Source organism: Dendrobates tinctorius, unplaced genomic scaffold (assembly GCF_039654945.1).
Source record: "Dendrobates tinctorius isolate UK_male_01 unplaced genomic scaffold, ASM3965494v1 ptg000075l, whole genome shotgun sequence".
NCBI lineage: Eukaryota > Metazoa > Chordata > Amphibia > Anura > Dendrobatidae > Dendrobates > Dendrobates tinctorius.
Window position 1 is genome coordinate 25667092 of NW_027361743.1, and position 25412 is coordinate 25692503.

The 25412-nt window shown below is 46.1% G+C and overlaps 1 protein-coding gene across 2 annotated transcripts in view; it reads right to left on the bottom strand.

Annotated features, from left to right (window-relative positions):
* Positions 1 to 270: 270 nt before the first annotated feature.
* The window catches only part of CPAP (centrosome assembly and centriole elongation protein), a 73787-nt gene continuing 48645 nt past the window's right edge, over positions 271 to 25412 (bottom strand). For both annotated transcript variants that reach the window (XM_073583107.1, XM_073583108.1), the window contains 2 exons: positions 14976 to 15096; positions 271 to 645 (listed from right to left, as the gene is read on the bottom strand). In XM_073583107.1, the coding sequence (XP_073439208.1) occupies positions 453 to 645; positions 14976 to 15096 (314 nt within the window). In that variant the 3' untranslated portion in view covers positions 271 to 452. The remainder of the gene's footprint in view (positions 646 to 14975; positions 15097 to 25412) is intronic.

Here is a 25412-nt window from a genome sequence, read left to right on the forward strand (position 1 = left end):
CCCTAATAAGGCGATAAAGAAAACCCTTTTTGTATGGCTGCATTCGGAATAACCTGTTCTATAAAACGGTCACCCTAACCCCTATAATGAAACTTTTTTTTTTGTGTAATTTTAATTATTTTTCTTAACTTTAACTTTGTCACTCTAGGAGACTTTACCTTTTACTCGATACACTACGCTTCGTAAGCCATTATCCATGAGTGCATCTTTATCTTGCATTAATAAAAAACACAAACCTTCCCCATCCCTACTCCTATGTGTAATTAATAGTCACGCTTCATATTGTTTTTATTATATTAGAGAAATGTATTTTACTTACATGTTTATTAAAAATAAAAAGGCTGATGTAGAGCTCATATATACAATAAGTACATTGTGTGACTGCTGCTTTTACAAAACATATATACATGGATAGCGCAAACATAAATAGTGACAAATTACTTAAACATCCTTCACATCTTTGTGTCCACGATCACGTTGCCATCTTTGTCTTTAACCCTGACTCTTCCTGAAGAATATTTGGTCTCCTGTTGGCCATTAGTGTACACAGTTTTCACTGTACCATCCGGATATTCCCGCCTTTTAAACTGAGATGTGTGGAATTCTCGCTGGCCGTTGTCAAATTCTATTACTTTGGATCCATCTCTAGAGACAGAAGAGATAACAGAAACATAAAGAAGCATGATGGATACAGATAATATATTACAATTGTGAGTAAGAAGTAATCGAAAGAGGTATTTATCTACACTAAAGTTTCTTATGCCAGTCTTAAACAGACAACCCCACTGGAGCAAGATACACCACCTTATTATGAGGAACATGACTCTTAAAAGATTTGGCTCATCTTTTGGCTGTCCAACAAAAAAAATGTACACCAACCATGATTTTAGCTAAATTTAATACAATGCAAGTTAGAAACTGCTATAAATGTTATCACTCTACAGTTGACCAAGTTCCCTTTGCTTACATCCCTGTAACTTATTTGGAAAATGTAGGGGTTAATGTAAAAAAATTGCAACTTTGACACCAGACAACTGACATACAGGGATTGATACACCCTCCCCACCACTTGCCTAGAGTGAATACAAGTAAATGCACTTCTCAGTTGAGAGCAAGATTACATCTATATGGGTCTGGTTGAAGGAACAGCAGTAGCTCACTGTAACCAATTACCGTATTTTTCTGATGAGACGCATTTTTTCCCCAAAAATTTTTTTTGGGAAATGGGGGTGCGTCTAATGTGAATATACCTTACCGGCCGCAGTGGAACAGGGTCACTGCTGGAGGCAAGAGTGGCGCGTTGCTGCAGGCTGGGATGAGGAGGGGGTGTTCGGTAGTGCGGGGGCTCCGTCGACATTTTGTGAAAGCCGGGAGCCACCGCACTTCCATGGTTTACTATGCATAGTAAACCATGGAAGTGCAGGGGCTCCTGCCTTTTACAAAATGTCGGTGGAGTCCCTGCACCTCTGAACACCGCTTTCTCCCAGTCTGGGGTCCGCAGCATCGCCCTCTCCTGACTCCACCAGCAGCGACCCTGGGACCCTGTTTCACCACAGCCACCATCCCCGGTAAGCAATAAGACGCATGGATTATAAGGAGCACCATCATTTTATTTAAAAAATATATATGTATATTTCTCCTCAAAATTTGGGGTGCATCTTATAAACCACAATATACAGTATGTTATTTTTAGAGCACCATTGATTCCATGGTGCTGCACATAAGGGGTTGCATGCAAAATATAAATTACGGTGAACAATCTAACAAGGAGAGGGTCTACATTCTACACGATAATGGGACAGGAGACTGTTGGGGGGGGGGGGTGGCAGTGTGGTCATTGCAGGCTGTAAGCTTTCTGGGAGAAATGGGTTTTTAAGTTCCATCTGAAAGTTCAGAGTGTGGAAGATGATCAGATGTATTGTAGCACAAAATTCCAGAGGATGGGGGATACTCTGGAAACGTCTTGGAGGCGACTGGGTAAGGTACTTATGAGTACGGAGTAGAGAAGGAGGTCTTAGGAGAACCGAAGGGTGCGTTTTGGAAGCTATCACAAGATTAGTTTTGAGATATACAGATTATGGACAGCTTCGTAGGTCAGTGTTAGCAGTTTTAATTGGATACATTGAGGAATTGGGGGTCAATCAAGGGAGAAGCAGAGAAGTAGCATGGGGAGATGTGGATTAGTCAGGTTGCAAAGTAAAGGACAGATGGGAGAGGTGCCCCAGTGTTAGCAGGCAGGCCACAGAGGAGGATATTGTAGTAGTCGAGTTGGTAGATGAGGGCACTTTTTAGTATTCATTGTTGAGGAAAGGACAGATTCTAGAAAAAAATTTTGATTTAGTTAGAAGTGGCAAAAGCTTGGATGTGCGGTTTGAAAGATGGGGCAGAGGTGACCGTGAATCCGAGGCAGTGGACTTTCAGTACTATGGAGAGCGTGGTGTCATTAATTCTGATAAAGTAAGGGGGGTTCGGTGAGATGGAGGAAAGACGTGTTTTGTCCACACTGAGTTTTAGGAAGAAAGAGGAGGAGTATATGGATAATGGACACTCTGGAATTTTGTACAGCAGAGAGGTGGTTATCATCAGCATATTGGTGGTACTGGAAGCCATGGGACTTTATGAGCTGTTCTAAGCCAAATGTAAGAATTTAGCTGAGTAAGGGTCCCAGAACAGAGCATTGAGGGACACCAACAGAGAGAGGGCAGGATGAGGAGGTAGCGTGGGAGTGGGAAATGCTAAATGTGCATTTAGAAAGGTATGAGGAAATCTAAAAGGTCTTTGACGCAAGGAAAGGAGGGATTTGTAGAAAGTGGGAGTGGTCAAGTGTGCTGAAGGCAGAGGACAACTCTAGAAAGAGGAGTATAGAAAATGGTCTGTTGGCTTTGACTGTAAGTAAATTGTTAGTGATTTTGGTTAGGGCAGTTTCGGTGGTGTGGCGGAGATGGAAGCCCAATGGTATGTTGTCAAAGCGCTAGTTAGATGAGTTGGGAGGAAAGATTATTACAGTTAGGTTATTGCATAAAGTAAAAGGTGTGATCGATTTGGCTGATATGGTCAACAACTCCATATTTGCTGTGAACTGTGTCTCCTATTCTATGAAAAAGTTACTCATACCAAGAAAAGTGCTCTCCATCATCCCTCACAAGAGCACCAATCTAAAGAAAAGTAAGAGGTTACAAATAGAGGCTCACTCTAGAATACTTCTTGTACCCAGATTTCTTTTCTGTGTGCATTTATTTCTAGTTAATGCCACACAGAAAAACCTGGAGAGTTGTAGCCTTCAGAAAGTATTCTGGTAAATAATATGACAACTCATAGCTTCCTCCATGTTTACCCCGAGCACACTCCTTGACATGTCGCATACAATCCGTGAAGGAGCATTTAAGGTGGGAAGGAGGCATGAGGTGTCACAAAAGAGCTATAAAAAGGCAGGGAGAGAAAGCAATGAGCCATGACAATACACATACTTAGTTCTGGGTTCCTTCACGGTTTTTGTGACAAAGCCATGAAAGCAGAAACCGTGAGAGAGCACCGCACACAGGCTTGGTCAGGGAGAGCAAGAAGCAAGCCACGACACTATGATCTGTGAATCCCAGAAAGGAGGGGGAGCAATGTTCTTATAAAGGCTTATATGCCACCTGATGTGACTTTACAAGTTTGACAGAAAGTGGATTTAAACATTTTTGTCCACCCAGACTAACCCTTTAGCTACTAAGTAGTATTATGTAGATGCTACCATACAGTGATTTCACCATAATTATCTGAACCATATGTATGCTGGATTGTCACTGAGCCACAATACATAATTGCGTTCAATGTGTAGGTAGTGAAGGTGCTGATTGAAATAGATAAAGACACATGGGTGAAAGTCAACGAAAAACTGCTGGAGAGAGCGCAAATAGGTTCTTATCCAGTGCAGACGTAGAGAATACAATCTGATATAAGCTTTTAGTACAGCATGTAGAAATATCAGCTGCAGCAGATCCACAGGTCAGCAAGTGACTGTATTGCAGATGAATAAGGGGATTACTGTGGATATGGTCTGCGCTGCTGAATAAGAGTAGGTCCAGACGTGTTTCACAAAGGATGGTCGTTTAATCAACGCGTTTCAAAGTGTTTTGGTTTTTTTTGTTTTTTTTAAACCATACATTTTTATTGATTTTTAATAAAGTCATATTTAACAACCATTTAGCTTCCAATCATTGAACATTGTTGCAAAAATTACCTCAATCATTTTTCGGCCAAATACCACCATGGTTACTTACCGGTAGCCATTTTTTCCGGAACCCATGACAGCACACCTGAGAGAGGGATCCGCCCCGCCAGGACAGGAACCTACTGAGACATAAGGGGCGGCACCTCTCCCCCGCTTCAGTTGGGTTACAGAGCATTGAGAGGACTTCCCGGTTAGTACATGTTAATCCAACACCACATCACACATAAGCACCCTACTAAACGTGCACACCCATACGGTGAAAAGGGGGGGGGGGAATATACGGGTACTGTCATGGGTTCCGGAAAAACCGGCTACCGGTAAGTAACCATGGTGGTTTTCCCTTCACCCATGACAGCACACCTGAGACTTTTGGAGACTTCGAAACACCTTCGGGAGGGACCACCGCTTGCAGCATCCTTCTACCAAAGGTTACCGTGTTTCCCCGAATATAAGACAACCCGAATGTAAGACGTACTAGGGGAATAATGGGGGATGCCTAATGTAAGACATCCCCCGTTTATAAGACATAGCGGATCAGCGGTGCCCCGAAAGTAAGACTTTGTGCGGTACCGGTATAATGCATTAGGTTTAACATACCGGTGCCTGTGTCCCCGGGCAGAAGTCAGGGCCTCTCTGATTGGCCTAGCGGCTTCTGTGAGCCCGCCGGCCGCCGCCCTGACGTCACCGCTCATTGGCCAGTGTCCCCCTGCACGAGGAAGAAGAAGCCTGCCCTGCCCTGTCCCGCACCGCAGAGGAATCGCCATCCGGTAAGCAATGGCTGTGGGATACTGTACCATACCGTAATGGCAGGCTGTGGGATACTGTACAATGGCAGGCTGTGGGATACTGTACAATGGCAGGCTGTGGGATACTGTACAATGGCAGGCTGTGAGATACCGTACTGTAATGGCAGCAACCCTTCTGTATGGCAGGCTGCTGTGGGATACTGTATGGGACTGTATGGGTGACTGATACAGAACCATAAGCAATGCTTATACGCTATATTTTTGCCCCCAGACATGAGTGGTTCCGGTCCGAGTAAAAGGAAGAGCTACTCTGTGGAGTATAAAAAAGCCATGGTTGAAGAATCTTGGGGCAAAAATGTAGTGGAGTTCTGCAAGGAGAAGATTTTGGATCACCGACTGTTCCAAAAATGGCATGCAGAATACACTAACCTGAGTGAGAAAGCGGAGAGCGGAATGGCTAAAAGGCGTAAGGTTGGATGTGGTCGGCAGCCAATGTATCCCGAGCTGGAAAGCCTGGTGTGTGAGTGGGTTGCTGACAGGAGAGCAAAGACATTAGTGGTGACCAGGGCTCAGATTCAGGAGTATGCCCTTGCTGTGGCACCACAGTTTGACATTACCGCTGAACAATTCAAGGCGTCACAGCACTGGGTGGATAACTTCATGGAACGCAATGACCTGTCTCTGAGAAGATCCACGACCCTCTTTAGGCTGGAAGATGCAGAGATTGTGAAACGTGCATTTGCCTACAAGAAGTTTGTGGATGACACTGACTTCTCCAAATACAATCTTTGCCACATGATCACCATGGATGAAACTGCTGTGTTCATGGGCCAAGCAGCTCAAACCACCGTTGATCAACGAGGTGCCTCCTCAGTGTACGTTCCCTCCACCGCTTATGAAAGTGCACGTGTCACCTGCATTTTGGCGATTCGTCTGGATGGCACTAAAGTCACACCTTTGCTGATTTCAAAGGGCAAGAAGGACAAGATAGAGCGGGTTTCTGGTATTTATGTGCTGGAAACGGAAAAAGCCTGGGCCACACAAGCGGTTATAAGGAAGTGGCTTGATTTAATGCTGCCGCTTGTTATGCAAGGGAGCAAAAGAGGGATGCTGATCTGGGATGCAGCCAGCACACACCGGGCTAAAGACATGAAAAACTTCCTTCATGAGCGACATATCGACCAGATCATGATTCCGGCAGGGATGACGGCTTATCTCCAGACTCTGGATATCGCCATAAACAAGCCCTTCAAGGACAATCTGCGTGCGGAAATCAATGACTACATTGAAAACCGTATGGAGAGGAACGTACGTGGGAACTTTGTTAAGCCAAAACTGCCTGAGATTGTGAACTGGGTGAAGAATTCATGGGATAAGATCAGTGACACCTGCATTGAAAATGCACTGCGAGCTGGCTACCTGGACAAGGCCTGCTCATTTCAGGACAGTGCCATTGCTACCCATGAGAGATATGGGCCAATGATTCAGGCGGAAATGGATTCCCGAGAGTCCCAAGAAAATCCACAGGAACCTCAGAGTGTGGATGTTTACGATGATGTTCCTGAAGATGATGACATGGTTGTCATCGAATAAATCTTGTTTTATCTTCCAGTATAACTTATTCAGACTGTTCATTGTTACCGTTTTTCATTGTTTTAAATGTTTTACATGTTATACATGGAAATACCGTCATGATACGGTTGTAACAAGACATTCTTGGCACTTTCTTGGGCACTTGGTTTAATAAAACTGTTTTGTGGTGAACACCACACTGTTCAGCTTGTTAATAAATGTTATTTTTTGGTTAAAACAAAAATCGTCATTTTTTTTTTTCTAATATAAGACATACCCCGAAAGTAAGACATAGTGGGACTTTTGGGGGTCAAAAGAATGTAACACACTGTCTTATATTCGGGGAAACACGGTAGGTCAGCAGAGGAGGATAGATTTAATCTATAGTGCTAAAAGAAGGTGGAAGGTGAGGCCCAGGTAGCGGCCTTATTCTACGGGCTGATGTAAGGGCCACCAAAATGATTGTTTTTAGGGTCAGAAATTTTATGGGGAGCTGATGTAACGGCTCATATGGTTCCTTTGTAAGGGCCTCTAGTACTAGGTTTAAATCCCAGGGAGCTATCCTGGGTATTGGAATAGGCTTAGCCCTATGACAGGATTTGATGAATCTGGCTATCCATCTATTCGCTGCCAAGTTGCAGTTATAGAGTGCCCCTAATGCAGTAACCTTCATGGTTGGGGGACACTCGCTTGGCAGCAAATAAATCACATCCGGTACGGGTTTTCCATAAAACCATATCAGTCCGTGAGGTTTATTCACCATCATAAACCACAGCAGCAATATACAACCGCTTAGCGTCCATTATATAGCTTCACATTACAGCATAGCGTCCATTAAAACAGGCTATTCAGCCCCAGTGTTATCTCACCCACGTCAGGGTTCCCATATGGCTATTTCTCCAGGCTGCAGACATCCACTCACTCCTCAAGGACTCTCAGACGCTGGCCGCCATTACACACACAGCCGCTCCACAGGCTGTTAGTGAGGAGATCCTTCTCACGGGACCTTCCAAACTGGACCAATCAGGTCCCAGCATTCACTACATGTGACCTACCCTGGCCACCATATATGGTCCGTAGCCACGCCCACCGGGTCACATAGCTATGACCTCATCACAGGTCCTTCACATGCTCACATAGCCTTTTACTATAGGTGTTATCAGACACACCCCTGGGTGGATTTGTAGGCAGCTAGACCCGCCCATCTCCAGCTGCCTGAAGGCTTCTCCCTAACACATAGGCACGAAAGATCAGCTCTGCTGATCAGCACATAACCAAGCCTTCATCTCAAAGCCACCCACTTTGACATACACAACGGCCACTCAGTATTCTGCCACTCATCCTCTCTCTTGGGACATCCACACAGCGCCCCCTAGTGGACACAGTAGTCATTACACCACAACCGTTAACCCCAGCTGTAATCCTGCTTGTAAAAACTCCAAGATGGCACTGAATCGGGGGTTCTTGTTCTAACGGCTTACCTAAGAACTGTAGGAATTTATTCCATGTTCTGCCGTAGATATTAGTCGTTACCGGTTTCCTACTTTTAAGCAGGGTGGTCACCAACCCGGGAAAGAACCCTCTATCCATTAAAAGCGACCTTTCAAATTCCACGCTGTCAGATGGAATCCCTTGACTTGTGCGTGGAATATCGGGCCCTGAGCTAGAAGGTCTGGGATTTCTGGTAGAACCCATGGATCGGAGAGGGACATTTTCCGCAGTAGAGCAAACCAGGGCCTTTTTTGGCCAAAATGGGGATATTAGAATTACTCTGGTTTGATTGCTCCTGATCTTCTTGACCACTGTTGGGATCAGAGCGACTGGGGGGAACACATAGACCAGCTTGAAGTCCCACTGAATGTGCAAAGAGTCCACTGTCCATGGATTTTCCCTCGGGTTTAGAGAGCAAAACTTTTGTGTTTACCTGTTGTGCTTGTTGGCAAAGAGGTCTATTACTGGTTCCCCCCAAAGCTGCGTTATTTTTTGAAAAACAGACCGATTTAGAACCCATTCTCCTTGCCTCAGAGTATTGCGGCTCAGGAAATCGGCCTCTATGTTTTCTGCCCCTTTTATGTGTAAAGCTGTTAAGTGGTGTGTTACTCCGCCTTGCCCAGGATGTAGTCTGCTGCTTTCATTAGGGAGTGTGATCTTGTCCCCCCTTGATGGTAGATGTATGTCACCGTTACTTTGTTGTCCGACATGATGCGAACATTGCGGCCCCTGAGTAGGGGAAAAAAGTGGGTTAGGGCTTTGTTCACTGCCCACAATTCTCTCAGATTGGAGGATGCCCTCCTTTCTTGAGGTGTCCAGGACCCCTGGCCTACACGACCCCTTAGGTGTGCCCCTCACCCCGAGGAGCTTGCATCTGTTAGAATCACATCTGTCACCTGTTTGTCCCAAATTATTCCTGCTGTCAAATTTGTACTGTCCAGCCACCAGTTGAGAGTCTCTGGTCTCTAATGAAAGCTCCAGACCTCCTTCTAAACGCCCTTTTAGCGATCTTTGTGCTGCTAGTATCTCCCACTGGAGTTGACGGGTGTGAAATTGAGCCCATCTGACCGCCGGAATACAGGACGTCAAGGTGCCTAGTAAAGACATCGCTTTCCGCAATGTTATCTGAGGTTGGTTTCGGGCAGACAAAGCCATGTTCCATACCTTCTCTATTTTGGCCTCCGGGAGCAGACACGCCTGCTGTTCTGAGTCCAGGATAAATCCTAGGAAGGTCTGTTGCTTTAGAGGTTGTAGTTTTGATTTTTTGAAGTTTATTATCCACCCTAATTTTTGTAAGGTGTCGGTCACCTGGCTTAACTGCACAGTACATTGGTTCTCTGAGTTGCCCACTATGAGAAAATCGTCCAGGTAGGGTATTATGACTGTATCATGAATTCGGAGGAAGATTGTTACTTCCGCTATGACCTTGGTGAAAATTCTCAGGGCTATGGATATGCCAAACGGAAGGGCTCTGAATTGGAAATGCCTCAGTACGCCTTGGATATAAAGCGCTACCCTCAAGTATTTTTGGTAATCTGGATGGATAGGGATATGATAATATGCATCCTTCATATCGACTACAGCAATAAAGCAATCTTGATGTAGTAGCTTTATGGCCGTAGTCACTGACTCCATTTTGAAGGTCTGATTCCCTATCCACTGATTGAGTCCTCTGAGGTTTATAATTGTCCTGAACGATTGGTCTGGTTTCTTTATCAAAAAAGTGGTGAATAGAAGCCTTTTCCTTTCTGTGCGTCTGGGACCTCGTAAAGAACCTGTCTATTAGGTTCAGGATCTCCGCTTCCAAGGCCAACTGTTCTTCGGCCGCTTTTCTGATAGGGGTAACCACGAACACTGCTTTCGGCTGGTGAACAAAGGGGATTTTCAGGCCTTCTCTTAAGACGCTTAGGATCCAGATATTGGAGATCTTTTCCCAGGCCTGGGAAAAGAGTGCCAATCTCCCCCCTACTGGAATACTGGCGTCATTGTGGTGATTTTTTTGAGGTGGAGGTACCCCCACCGAACATAAATCTCGACTCTTTTTTTCTTTTGTCCTCCCATCTCCTTCTGTCGACCAGAGGACGCCCCCTATTGAATCTTCCGCCCCTCCGAAAGGGCTGTCTTCTCTGTTCTGTCGGGAACCTAGGGAAGCCTTTTTTCCTGTCGCTTGCCTTTTCCAGGATATCATCTAGGTTCTTCCCGAATAAGAACCAACCATCACAGGGGAGGGAGCACAGTTTAGCTTTAGACTGCAGGTCTCCTAGACAGCCTTTAAGCCAAAGTGCTCGTCTGGCAGCATTTGATAATCCTGCCCGCCCTAGCTGACAACCTCATGGAATCTGCCGAGGTGTCTGCTAAAAAAGCTGCTGCCCCATGCAAGAGATACATATCTGCCAATATCTTCTCTCTTGGAACCCTTGATGCTAGCCTTTCTTCCAACTGCTGCAGCCAGACCATCAGGGAGCGTGCCGTGCATGTGCCTGCTATTGCTGGCTTTAATCCTCCCGCTGTCGCTTCCCATGCATGCCTCAGATATGAGTCCGCTTTCTTGTCTAGCGGGTCCCTAAGAACCCCTGAATCTTCCAGGCGCAGGGACGATTTCTTAGAAGACCTGGATACTTGTCCCATATTTCCGCATCTTTGTGCTCAAAGGGGTATCGCCTCTTAGAGGTGGAGGGAAGAGCCCCTGATTTTTCAGGTTTCCTCCACGCTCTCTCAATAAGCGCCTGGATCTTTTCGTTCACTGGAAAGGTCCGTTTTTTTTTCTCTTGGAGCCCCCCAACCATAACGTCTTCTAGGGTTTTTGTCGTTTTCGCTTCCTGTAGGCCCATCGTTGTTCTAAAGGCCTTTAGAAGAGCATCTGTGTCTTCCAACGGAAAACATGGCTTACCCCCTGTGTCGCTGTCAGGAGTCTGAGGAGGACGACTGCTCTGATTGAGAAGAGGCCGAAGAGGAATCTGAGGGAGAGCTAGGGGGATTCTTCCTGCCTTTCCTCCCTTTTTTCAATATGGTCTTAATTGAACCCTCCATTTCTGATCTAGGGCCAATATCAGATTAGCCGCGAAACTAGGCGCTTCTTCCGCCATAGTTCGCTGAATACAACTGGCGCAGAGGTCTTTCTGCCAGTCTCTTGCTAGGGCTGTTTTACATATAGCACAGTCCCTATTATTCTTCTTGCTTCCTGCTTTTTTGGGCCTTTCCTATGGGGTCAAACATACACAGAGAAACCCTATTAACTGAAGCGGGGGAGAGGTGCCGCCCCTTATATCTCAGTAGGGTCCTGGTGGGGCAGATCCCTCTCTCAGGTGTGCTGTCATGGGTGAAGGGAAAATAATTGTATTTTAACATAACTGAATATTATGGGAAACAAAAAAGGAAAGGGAAAGGGGTGATGACAATAGATTACTGTACCCATAATTTACCATTCATAGCTCTATTACATCTCTATGACCACAGTGTTAAGTCTGAATGATAGCCAGCTGTCCCATCTCCTGAGATATGATGTTGCATTATTGGTGGATGAAGCAATTATCTTCTCTGATAGACAATTATCATTCACCAATGGCATGATATCAGACAGTGACGGACATTTGGGGTTTTCCAATATCCTGCAATTTTAATTCTAGTAGCTATGGCTATGAAGATGTGCGCAATCACTGTCATGAACTCGTACGGGATTAAATCCAGGTCAACGGCAAGAAGCTCCTGCTCTTTCCCAATTTTTATTGGGATGCCGCTAATTTGCAACACTAAATGGGAGATTGCGTCCCAGAGCTGCTCCACTTTACAGCACTTCCACCAGACAGGTAACATATCTGTGTTGGCGTCTCCGCACCTCCAGCACACATCTGGGGAGTTGCCGTAGATCTTAGACAATCTGTATGGTGTGAAGTACCACCTGTACAGCAGCTTTCTGGCGTTCTCCAAGTGATTGGTGCACTTAGACGTCCTTCTCAATGATAGGGACACATTCTGCCGTTGCCCTGGGGTGATCCCGCACTGTAGATCAGTCTCCCATTTGTGGTGATATGAATCCAGAGAAGGGAACATCTGGTTGTAGTGTACGGACAGCACTCTTACTTGCCGCGCTGGGGTGAGGAGCATTGCATATAATTTAGAGGGTTGTGAAAACACTATCCTTTTTCCTTATAAAAAAAATGGCTTATTTGTAGGTATTTATAATGATCTCTATGTGCAAGGAGATATTTCTCTCTGATCATAGAGAAGACCAATAATATTCCTTCCTCATACATATCCCCAACCAACAGGATTCCCAGGGATTTCCAGTTACGAATCTATAGGTCCGGAATACACCGCTCCGAAGGCTTTATGGGGACCTTAGAGAGCACCAATTTAATAGTATGCAGTTTATTGATCAGAATGCTCCACACTCCCAGCACCGCTTCCACTGTTGGTGGCAGGTACAATATTTTATTATCGCCGAGATTAGGCCCGGTAATGATATATGAATAAACAAACGATGCAACGTATGAGGACTTTGAGATGATTTACCGGATACAGGACAGAGGGTGTTAGATTCAGAATTTGGCATTTAGGGATATTCAATTTATAATATGATACTTGGGTATAGGAGTCTATCACTTCTATTACTCTATTGAGCGACTCTTCGGGATTGATAAGGGATAAAATAATGTCGTCCATGAATAACCCGATTTTGTGCTGTACATTACCAATTTTAATACCAGCTATCCCAGGGTGTGATCTAATTTTTTCAATTATTAATGCAATATTAGGGGAGAGTGTGGGCACCACTGCGTCGTTCCATTAGTGATATCAAATGTATCCGACATCATTCCAGAAATGAGAACTGACGCTGACGGGAATATAGAATATAGAGGGGTGATCGCTCGGAGTATATTACCATCAAACTCAAATCTGGACATCACTTCGAATAAAAACCCCCAATGCACCCGATCGAACGCCTTTTCGGCATCTAAAGAGAGGAGCATAGAGGGAGTCCGTCTCCCTCCGGCCACATGGGAGATATCAATCATCCTCCTCGTACCATCCAGGGTCTGTCTAGACTTAACAAATCCCACTTGGTCTTTATGCACTAAGGCCAGGATTATTTCTGAGATCCTATTAGCTAGGATTTTGGAATAAATTTTAAGGCCTGTGTTCAACAATGAAATCAGCCTAAAATTGATGGTTCGATCAGGGTTTTTTCCTGGTTTGGGGATGGGTATAATTGTTGCCTGAATCATTTCTTTTGGAATTATCCCAGTTTGCATAAAATTTTGGAAAATTGTCATGTGAGGGATTAGTATATCTTGGAATATTTTGAAGTATTCACTCGATAGACCATCAGGGCCGGGGGACTTGTTGTTTTTCATTCTTCTGATTGTTTGCTGTATTTCTGTTTGGGATATTAGTTCATTCAACATGTGTAATGAGTCTTCCGGTATTTTAAGTTTTACGCTCTCTAAGAACTGATTTATTAGTTGGGGGTGGGTTGTGGTATTTTCCTGCAAATTATAGAGGGAGGAATAGTAGTGTGAGATGGTGTTAGCAATTTCCTTAAGGTTATATATTTTTTTGGTCGTCCTGGTCATTTTGGCTTTAATTTTGTTGGCTAAAACTTTGCCCGCTTTGTTTCCCTGCAAGTAATATTTGGCTTTACTTTTCCTTACATTGTGCTCATTTGTATTGGAGCCGTTGGTATAATTCATACCTTAGTTTCTGTAATTTTTGGAGAATTGCGTTTGTGGGGCTATGTTTGTGTGTCTCTTCTAGTGCGGCTATATTTTGATTTCCTCTGTTTGGCGTAGTCTTTTTTTTTATTTTTTATTTTGGGACGCTATTTTGAGCAGTTCACCCCGAATGTAGGCCTTTTGAGCACACCATACTGTAGATGTGGACACATCAGGTGTGTTAAAATTCCATCAGTGCATCCTGTAATTGGGGCCTAATATTATGGGATTTAACAAAAGACCGGTATTCTGCCTGGCGCTGCTCCCCGGCTCCTCGTAACGCGCCCCATCAGTGCCCGGACCCTGCCTGAATCCGCGGTAATATCGCAGGTTTTCCCCGCTGCTGCTTGCTGCTTTGAGCCGCGTTGGTCTGCTGGAGCACGGAGCTAGTGTTCCCTCAGCTCCTCATCCGGACACGCCCTCAATGCGTTTCACATAGATCATGTATGTGGTATTTTCCTGATGAAGAAGTCATTTAGACTTTGAAATGCGTTGATTAAACCACCATCCTTTGTGAAACACGTCTGGACCTACTTTTATTCAGCAGCGCGGTCCATATCCACAATAATCCCCTTATTCTCATTGGTGAAAGTGACAGGGGATCCTATTACCTTTTTAATAACCGATACATGAGGGTAAGGTGCTCTTAACATTTAGGGTACGTTTCCACATTGCGTATTAGGCATCGCTTTGGCCAGTGCGGACATGTAAAGCGTCCAAAGCGCTGCTGGATTTTGCACGCGCGGTGTTTCCACATGTGTCCATTGAACCATGCGGAATCAACACATCATATACATAGGACGGTGATATTTATCTTTCGGAGACTGAGTGTCTCAGCAAGATAAAATAGACATGCTGCGGTCCAGAAAGACGAGCCACGTCTGTCTACACAGGGAAGCCGGAGGCGTCCCTGCCCGCATAGTGAAGATGGGATTTCATAAAATCCCATCCACTATATTGTAACACCTGGACGCTGCGGATTGGACGCTTTGGATGTATGCAGTGCCCAACACGCAGCGTTTACTGACCATGGAAACATACCCTAAGGAATCAGTGCTAAATGTATCCAGGACAGAGAAACCCCTAAATTCAGCTCTGTGAATCAGTACACACAATACGATTTGATTCGATTTGTGACAAAAACATTTGTATTATTCTAATACAGCACGAGCAGTGGTCACCCACAGAGACTGTGTACAAGTAAATAAAAAAAAAAAAAAAAAAAAAAAGCTAACTTACGTTTGAGTTGTTATTATTGTTCCATCAGGGAAGATGCTTTCTTCTCTTCCATCACGGTAAAGATTTTTTATCGTTTGATCAGGAAATGTTATCTCTTTCTTTCCATCGGGGAAATGTTTTTCTAAATTAAATTAAAAAAAAAATGAATATAATATACAAAATGAATCAATGTCTTGCTAACATTTTGACGATACATCATTTCAACATTCAAAATACAAAGCGAGAATTTACATACCGAATTTTATTTTTCTCCGTCAATAGCGCCTACCTTGTCCATGGGCCATGCCTGGTATTGCAGCTCTTTATTTAATGAAATATGTGCGATACCAAACATGACCTATAAAACAAAACATGTGCGGGAAGCAGATCCCTTTCAGAACACTTCTCTAGGGTCGTGGTAACTGGAGAAGGCAAGAGACGTCTATAGCGTTAGCTGCTGGTGAAAGGCACAACATTTTAGTATAATATTGTTAGGCGTCGGATTCCTGCGGCTACACAGCAGGAGTCCAGAGCCTCACATACTGCTTCGCAGCAAGTTACTCCTGAGGCTAAGTCCCTCTGCCGCTCTTCTGAGCATGCTCATGAGACAATCTCTCATTAGAGGTCGGGAGTCACGTGCTCAGGTCCTTCTGATCTGATTGGTCCATCTCAGAGATTTGGAAGGTCCCGGCAGCGTACGGCTATAAAAGGGCCGCATGGCCTTTCGGCCATGAGCTAGTATAGGCTATTCTTGCTAGATGTGTGAATGGTGATGGATGTATGATTCTGGTGACTGACTCATTAAGTTTCCCCTCCCTCTGATATTATGTATGTGGATAGAGAACTATAGTTAGAGTCCGCGCCAGTCAAGGGCAAACCTTAGGCCACTGTGCACACCGCATCTCTACACTAGCGTCTGGTGGTGTCACGTCTCTCAAGGCACCATTGCTTAGCGGCTGTGTCTGCCGCCGCGCTGCATGTAGCAGCACTTACCGGCGTCCGCAGCAGCGACGTCGCACACACGGTAGGTCTAGACGGACACCATCCCGTCTTGGAACCGTGTCCTGTGACCAGATACCGTGCATGCAATTTCACTGAGTCCGGTGAAGTCTAACTGGCTTAGTGTATACTTGTATATTTTTGTTACAGCGCCTCTGTGAGTTTAACAGAGTCCGCTCCGCGCTCATCGGGTGACGTTGAACCTGAGCGCATTATACCGCCATATAGCGCGTCTATCATTGTTTAGCAGCGGTTTTAACACCTACTGCACGGTGGACCCCGAGCGGCAAACGCACTTTATTATTTGTTTATATTTGTTAGGAACGGCGGAACGCACTAAATAAAGTGAGAGCACTATGGGGGAAATTTATGAAAACCCTTTTCATAGGCTTGTTTTGATCAAAAGCATGTGACAGTAAGGTGTGCCAAAATTAGTGGGAAGTGTCAAAATTAGTAGAAGGGGCCCACTGTAGGTTTAAAAAAAAAGACCGTTCCCTGATGGCAAAGTTGCCACAACAAAGGATGCTTCAGGAATAAGAAGACTGGTCTTTTCCTGAAGTGTCTTCTACTTCAAAGACTATGCGTGTATGCCGACATCTAAAAGACAGTGTGGACATACACTGGATGGATGACCTCTGTTGGGGGTAATGCAGTTGCCACCTTTGAACTAGCTAGCTTTTTAGAATATTGCAGCCCAAATCTGTATCCCATATTCAAGACATTGCCTTACTGAGTATTTAAAGAGGGGTAATATTACATTGAGGGTCACAAGTTTTTAATCCCTTTCTGACATCCAACGTACTATCTCGTCCATGTGAACCAGGCCCATATGACCATGGACGGGATAGTAGGTCATGCCCTTTAATGCAACACTGCGACTTAAGTCGCGGCGATCGCATTAAAATTCCTGTAGGAAGATGGTGTCGGCATCCCGGGGCCTGTCTCCGCCCACCCGATCGCTGTGATTGGCTGTTCAATTCTGAACAACCAATCGCAGCCTCTCTCATTGGCTGAAACAGAGAGGTCCCAGGCTAGGATCAAGTACCAATGTACTCGATCCTAGGCCGGTGCCTAGCAACGATCACATCTATCATGCCAATTGCAGGGCACAGCCACGGTGCTACCGCACTGTGCCCTGCCGGTACCTGCCTGGATCCGTGCTGTACGTTGTTGCCTAGGAAAGGCCTAGCAAGGTCTGCAACTGCTGATTGGCGAGATCGATGTAATTGTCGATCGCGTCAATCACAGGGCACAGCTGCGGTGTGAACACGCTGTGACCTGCCTAGGATCGCAGCTGTAAGCTCCGATCCTAAACTGGTGCCTAGCAAAATCATCGTCACCAGGGCCACCTTTGATTGGTGGGATCAATGTGCTCATTGATCCCACCAACGACAGGTCACAGCAGCGTTATGACCACTCTGTGACCTGCGTGTGACTGCTCTGCAGGTCCTCACACTAGCTGTGGATTCTTGCAGAGCAGTCACACTGCCAGATCTCCTCCTGTGCTGGGCCTTGTGGTGCTACAGAAGTCTAACACCACAATCCCAGCTGAAGAGAGACTACAACCGTAAGTGTTGATCCCTGTCCGATCTCTCTTCATCCACCCCAATCCCCCCCCTTTTACCCCCTTTGCGCCTCCTCTATGCGCACATTCAGCAGCCGCCGAGCGCTGATTGGTGACGCAGTGTCCCCCACAAGATGACCCCAACTTTGTCTGTCTGTTCAAAGTTCGGCCGGTCATCAAACACTTCAACAAAAAGTTTGCTGAAATGTACATGCCCCAAAGGGACAGCTGCGTGGATGAGTCCTTGGTTCATTTTAAGGGAAGGCTCAGATTCCGTCAGTATCTGCCCAGCAAGAGGGGCAAGTACGGAATTAAACTCTATAAGCTGTGTGAGAGTGCCTCAGGGTACACCCACAGGTTTAGTTTAAGAAGGGAAGGACACCAGAACTGAACCCAGTGAGTGTCCCCCTGTCCTAAGAGTGAGTGGGAAAATTGTGTGGAACTACATCGATAACTTTTATACCAGCATCCCACTCTTCAAATGCCTCTGCAGTACTGTTCGGAAAAATCAGAGAGGCCTCCCGAAAACGCTACTTGGGCAGATGCTCAGAAGGGGTGACAGCAGAGTCCAATGTAGCAAGACAAGGACAAGACGGATGTCCTTCTCTTGACCACCATACACGATGATGGCAGCGCCATCAGCACTGTACAAGGTACCTCTACACAGATCTGCAAACCGGACTGTGTACTGGGGTACAACAAAAACATGGGGGCTCAACTCCTCCAACCGTACAGTGCTTTGAGAAAGGCCAAGGTGTGGTACAAATGGCAATGCTCAACGCTTTCCAACTGTCACGATGTGCACGCCACACCGATACGTTGTATCTTCAGTTCCAGGAGGAAGTGGTTAAGGCCCTGATATTTGGCACTCAGGAAGGAGTGGGCCCCAGTACTTCCGGAACTGAAGGTGGTCATATCGTACCAGGTCAGCATTTCCCAGGGGTGGTCCCGCCAAGTGAAAGAAAAGGTAAGCTGCAAAAAAGGTGCCAAGTGTGTTACAAAAGGATACACAAGGACACCATTTATCAATGCGACACCTGCCCCGACAAACCTGGCCTGTGTATGAAAGATTGCTTCAAATTGTACCACACCCTCCATGCACTACTAATTTACTTAGATTTACAGGAAACAGTAGATTAGTTCCGAAAAGGGGGCACATCTAGATAAGTTCCTTGGGGTCTTGTTTCCAAAATGGTGTCACTTGTGTTTTTTTTTTGTTTTTTTTTTACTGTTTAGGCACATCAGGGGCTCTGCAAAAGGAACATGACACCCACAGACCATTCCATCAAAGTCTGCATTCCAAAACGTCACTACTTCCCTTATGAGCCCCGACGTGTGCCCAAACAGTTTTTTCCCCACATATGGGGTACCAGTGTACTTAGGACAAATTGGACAACAACGTTTGGGGTCCAATTTCTCAAGTTACCCTTGGGAAAATAACAAAATTGGGGCTATAAGATCATTTTTGTAGGCATAACATAGGATTTTTTATTTTCACGCTCGGGCATTATAAACTTTAGTGAAACACTTGGGGGTTCAAAGTTCTCATCACACATCTAGATAAGTTCCTTAGGGGGTCTAGTTTCTAAAATAGGGTCACTTGTGGGGGGTTTCCACTGTTTAGGCACAGCAGGGGCTAGCCAAAAGCAACATGGCGTCTGATCTCAATTCCAGCCAATTTTAGTTTGAAAAAGTTAAACGGCGCTCCTTCCCTTCCGAGCCCAGCTGTGCACCCAAACAGTGGTTTTCCCCCCACATATGGGGTATCGATGTACTCAGGAGAAATTGCAAAACAACTTTCTGTTCATTTTCTCCTTTTACCCTTGTGAAAATAAAAAAAATTGTTGCTAAAAGGTCATTTTTGTGACTAAAAAGTTAAATGTTCATTTTTTCCTTCCACGTTGCTTCTGCTCCTGTGAAACACCTGAAGGGTTAATAAACTTCTTGAATGTGGTTTTGATCAGCTTGAGGGGTGTAGTTTTTAGAATGGTGTCACGTTTGGGTATTTTCTGCCATATAAACCCCTCAAAGTGACTTCAAATGTGAGGTGGTCCCTAAAAAAAAATGGTTTTGTAAATTTTGTTGTAAAAATGAGAAATCGCTGGTCAACTTTTAACCCTTATAACTTCCTAACGGAAAAAAAATTTGGTTCCAAAATTGTGCTATGTAAAGTAGACATGTGGGAAATGTTATTAACTATTTTGTGTGACATGTCTCTGTTTTTAAGGGCATAAAAATTCAAAGTTTGAAAATTGCTAAATTTTCACCAAATTTCCATTTTTTACACAAACGCAAGTTAAATCGAAGAAATTTTACCACTGACATGAAGTACAATATGTCACGAGAAAACAGTCTCAGAATCACCAAGATCCGTTGAAACGTTCCAGAGTTATTACCTCATAAAGGGACAGTGGTCAGAAATTGTAAATATTGGCCTGGTCATTAACGTGCAAACTACCCTCGGGGGTAAAGGGGTTAATCCCTTAGTGATCGAGTCAAATTTTTGAAATCTGACCAGTGTCGCTTTGTGGCAATCACTCTGGAAAGCTGCAATGGATCCTGTTGTGTCCCCTCCTCCAGACCCTGGGTGCCATCCGCACATGAAGCGCTCACTTTACGCATGGTGGGCATAGCCACATTTCAATGCAATCCTACGGCGGCGGCATCGCCGCGATTCCGCAGAATTAATGGACATTATCGCATGCGGATATTACCACTATGCAATTTCACATCGGAAAAATCCGCAGCATTGTCACAGCAACTGCGGAATCCCATAGGACTGCATGGGATGTGTTTTATTAAGCGTTTTGTAAGCATTTCCACAGTGGCAAAAACCCAGCGGAAACACTTAAAAAACGTAACGTGGGCACACAGCCTAAGGCCAGGGTCACACTTGCGGAAAACCCGCACTAGTCTCAATACCTGGCACTGCTGCCGGCACTCAGGACCGAAACACTCAGCTGTATAGAAATACATGCAGCCGCACACTCCGATCCCGAGTGCCAGGTATTGAGGCGCGAGTTTCTCGCAAGTGTGACCCCGGCCTAATCCAGATAGTCACGCCACATAAAAACATTAATAAATAACATTTCCCTTATGTTTGCTTTACATCAGCACCATTTGGAAAATGTTGTTTTATTTTGTTAGCATTTTAGAAGGTTTAAAAATGTAGCAGTAATTTTTCATTTTCAAGGAAATTTACAAAGCTCATTTTTTTAGCAACCTATTAAGTTTTGAAGTGACTTTGGGGGTCCTATATATTGGAAACCCCCAATTTAGACCATTTTAAAAACCACACTCCTTAGCATATTTAAAATTGCAATCAGGTAATTAACCTCCTATGGAGGCTATTAAAGCATTCCAAAAGTTAAAAAAAAAAAAAAACTTTAATAAAAAAATTAAAAAATACCTAAAAGTTCAAATCACCCCCCTTTCGCCCCAGTCAGAATAAAACAAACAAACAAAAAAAAAAAAATCACACATACACATATTAGGTATCGCCGTGTTCAGAATCGCCCGATCCATCAATAAAAAAAAGCATTAACCCGATCGCTAAATGGTGCAGCGAGAAAAAAAATTCAAAACGCCAGAATTACGTTTTTTTTGTCGCCGCGACATTGCATTAACCCCTTTCCTTCATTGGACGTAATATTCCGTCCATGTGCCCTGGGCCCTAATTACCATGGACGGAATATTACGTCTAATGCGATCAGCGGCGGTCCCGCCCCCGTGTCGTTAACCCCTTGTACACCGCGATCAAACATGATCGCGGTGTACCGGCGGTTAAAGGGAAGCATCGGCAGGGAGGGGGCTCCCTCCGTGCTTCCCTGAGCCCCCCACGGCAGCGCAATGTGCAGTGCTGCTGCGGGGGGCTCCTTTCCTGCAGGTCCCCGGATCAAATATGGCGGCGGGGACCTCCGGGGGCCTGCAGGAAGCTGGCTTCCTCAGTGCCTGCAAAGCGCAGGCATGAGGAAGCCTGCAGCAGTGCCTGTGACAGATCGCTGATCTGTGATGTGACAGATCAGCGATCTGTCACATGACAGTTATATCCCCCCTGGGACATTGTAATAAAGTAAAGTTAAAAAAAAAAAAAAATCGCTAAATAAATTAAAAAAAAAAAAAAAAATTTCCCCAATAAATTCATCTTTTGGAAATAAAAAAAAAAAAAAACAATAAAAGTACACACATTTGGTATCGCCGCGTCCATAAGACCCGCCCTATAAAACTGTCCCATTAGTTAACCCCTTAAAAAAAAATAAACGAAGCAAAAAATAATGATTTATTATCATACCGCCGAACAAAGTGCAATAATGCGCGATCAAAAAAACGCATATAAATATCCATGGTACCACTGAAAACGTCATCTTGTCCCGCAAAAAACAAGCTGTCATACAGCATCATCAGCGGAAAAATAAAAGTTATAGCTCGCAGAATAAAGCGATGCAAAAATAATTATTATTTTATTTGTTTTCATTGCATAAAAGCGTCAAAACATAAAAAAACAACATAAATGAGATATCGCTGTAACCGTACTGACCCGAAGAATAAAACCGCTTTATCAATTTTATCGCACGCGGAACGGCATAAGCGCACCACCCAAAAGAAATTCATGAAACGCTGGTTTTTGTTCATTCTGCGTCCCAAAAAACGAAATAAAAAGCGATAAAAAAAAACAGGATTTTTGGGTTGCTTACCGTAAAATCTGTTTCTCGGAGCCTTCATTGGGGGACACAGAGACCATGGGTGTATGCTCCTGCCACTAGGAGGCTGACACTATGCACAAAAAAAAGTTAGCTCCTCCTTCGCAGTATACACCCCACCAACCGGCAGGAATTTCGTTGAGGTACGGAAAAAGAACGAGACCTCTGATCCTCAACAAGGCCATCAACGCCGCCATGATCTTTGTAAAAACTCTGGGTGCGGTGGCGAGACCAAACGGCAGTGCAACGAACGGGTAGTGGTCCTGGTGAATCGCAAAACGCAGGAATCTCTGATGCTCGGGAAAGATGGGAACATGTAGATAGGCATCTTGAATGTCTATTGAACACATGAACTCCTGCGCCTCCATGGAAGCGATTACCGACCGAAGAGACTCCATCCTGAAATGACGCAGTCGGACCCTCTTGTTCAGTAACTTGAGATCCAGGATGGGACGAACTGCACTGTCTTTTTTCGGCACTACAAACAGGTTTGAATAAAACCCTGTGAAACGTTCTTTTTCGGGAAGGGGCAAAATCACCCCGGAACTGAGGAGAGTGGTGATGGATGCAAAGAAACTCTGAACTAAGGCAGGGTCTTTTGGAGGTCGGGACTCGAAGAAACAATCCTGGGGACGAGAAACAAACTATCTTGTATCCTGAGGATACAACTTCCCTGACCCAAGCGTCCTCTACTGAGGCAAGCCAGACGTCTCTGAAGAAAAGGAGTCGACCGCCCAGTTGGGAAAGACCCTTGGGATTTCGGTGATAGTCATGCTGATGTGGACCGACCAGATCTGGACCTGGAGGATCTGCCCTGGGATGAGTGAGATCGCCAGGAGGGAGTGGGTCTGAAGGAGACCTTCTTTCTATCCTGGCGTGCCTGCGGCCTCTGTTGGTTAGATCGAAAGGGCCGAAACTGACGCCTTAGCGGAGGCCTACGAGGCGTGGACTGAGGGAGGAGGGAACTTGTGCCTCCAGTGGTGTCCTTAATAATCTGGTCCAGCTGGGATCCAAAGAGACACGCTCCCTGAAAAGGCAGATTGGTAAGGGACTTTTTTGAAGACAAATCCGCCTGCCAAGCCTTGAGCCAAATTGTACGTCGGATTGCCATCACGTTGCTGGACGTCTGAGCCGCGCAAGACGCGGCATCCAAGGAGGCAGAGAGCAGATAATCCCCTGCATGGGAGATCTGGTTAGCCAGTTCGGCCAATTGCTCCGGTTGGGCTTTATCTAGGATGACCTTGCAGAGATCCTCCGCCCAAGTAGCTATGGCCTTTGCTACCCAAGATGAAGCGAAGGCTGGGCTTAGCGCCACCGCCGCTTCGAATGCTGACTTTGCTAAGGATTCAATAATTCTGTCATTAGAATCCTTTAGCGACGCCACACCTGAAATCGGGAGGACCGTGTTGTTAAGATAGTCTGGACACGTGAGCGTCTACAGAGGGGGAAGCCGACCAGTTGTCGGTGAGCTCTTTTGAAAATGGATAGAGCACGCCGAGGCGCTTCCCTCTTTGAAAGCGTCTGGTCGGATTTTCTCTCTCCCTGGTAAGGATCTTGCCGGACTCAGAGTGGGAGGCGAAGACCCTGGAAGGTGTTTCTGCCCGTCTGAACGAAACCTCCTGATCTGAGGGTTTCGCAGGGGAGTCTGTATTTCGAAGGTGTGGTTAATCGCAGCAATGAGGTTCTGTACCGTAACCTTCATGTCCGCGTCCTGGTCCAAATCCAGCTCTAAAATCTCTTCGGATGACGCATCCGAGAACGCTTCACTTGACTCGGGTGAGGAGGCACAGGAAGGCGACTGCTGGGAAGGACTATGTGGAGAGACCAGGTCAGGAGAGGATTCCGGCCGGAGATCCTGCCTGGGTCTTTTACGGCTTCTGCTGGCTGGCTCAGATGGAACCCCTTGCGACCTGCTGGACCCTGCAGAAGTGTCCAGGGGCAACTTATCAAGAACGGCCACTAGGGACTGAGACACCCTGGTGAGGTCCGCCACTGATTGTGATAGAGAAGAGGCCCAGCCAGGAATGGGGGGTTCACTCTCACGTGGCGCAATAGTTGGTTCCTGGACGGCATCAGGCTGAATGGGATTACTGCAGTCTAAGCAGAGGGGAGTGGGCTGACCTGAGGGAAGTTTGCGATTACAAGAGGAACATGCAAAGAACTTGACCAAAGTTCCAGTGGGTGCTGGCGGACGGGCACGTTCCGGCTTGGGGTTAGACATAATGAAAGAAAAGAAGAAAGAACCCCGAGGAGATGCCGGAAGGTTGGGGGACAGAAGGCAGAGGAGGGTGTCAGTCTGCAGTTGCAGAGCTACTCACGGTCCGGTGTCCCGAAAGGCGATGTGCCCAGCTCGTCTGAGATGCAGGTCCGCAGTAGAGGATAACGAGGGACCCCTTTCCACTGTCCGGTGTCTTCAAAGGCATCCGGCTGACAGGCTGCAAAGATGGCGGCAGCCTGAGGTAAAAGGAACGCGCGGTTCAGGAGAGAAGAAGGGCGGAGCTAGCCGCCTGACCCGAAGAGAAGACCGCCCGCTGCCCAGCTACAGGCTAGGAGGGTGGGTGGTCCTAGAACGGGCGGGAGAGCAGCCCGCCTATAAGAGAGGGCGGGGGGCGTGGCCGCGACGACCAAGTAGGCCCGAAATGAAGCCGGGGACTAAATTCGTATCGGCGGCCGCCTGTCAGCATGGGGAGGCGCGGAAGTCCTGCAGCGCTGCCACGGCCACCCAAGAAGAAACCGCCGCCCGAAAAAAGCCCTCAGGATACGCCCGCATAAGAATGAAGGCAGGGGGGAACAAGGCCCGCACCGCAGCCGGGGCCTGGCATGTGACGCAATAGAAAGTGCGGCGGCCGCTGGGAGGCGCATGCAGCTGAGGACCCTGCGGCACTGCCCTGTGCCGCTCCGAAGAATCCTCGAGTGGTGTCTTCAATAAAGGTACCTTGTAAATCCAACGCTGTCTGAGTCTATTTTCCCCCGTGTCCGCGCCTTGTCCGACCGACAGGCTCTGGTAGGCGAGTGGGTGGGAGGCGGGGGGCAAGGACCATCCGTATAGCAGGCACGCACCTGTGCAAAGCTCCTGGTCCTGCTGCGGAGAGCTATGAGGATACGGGGTAGCAGTACACGCCGTACTCAGTCTCTTTGTGGGAGTACAGTTGTGACTGATCACACTGTATCCCTCCGGACCCTGAAAAAGGAACG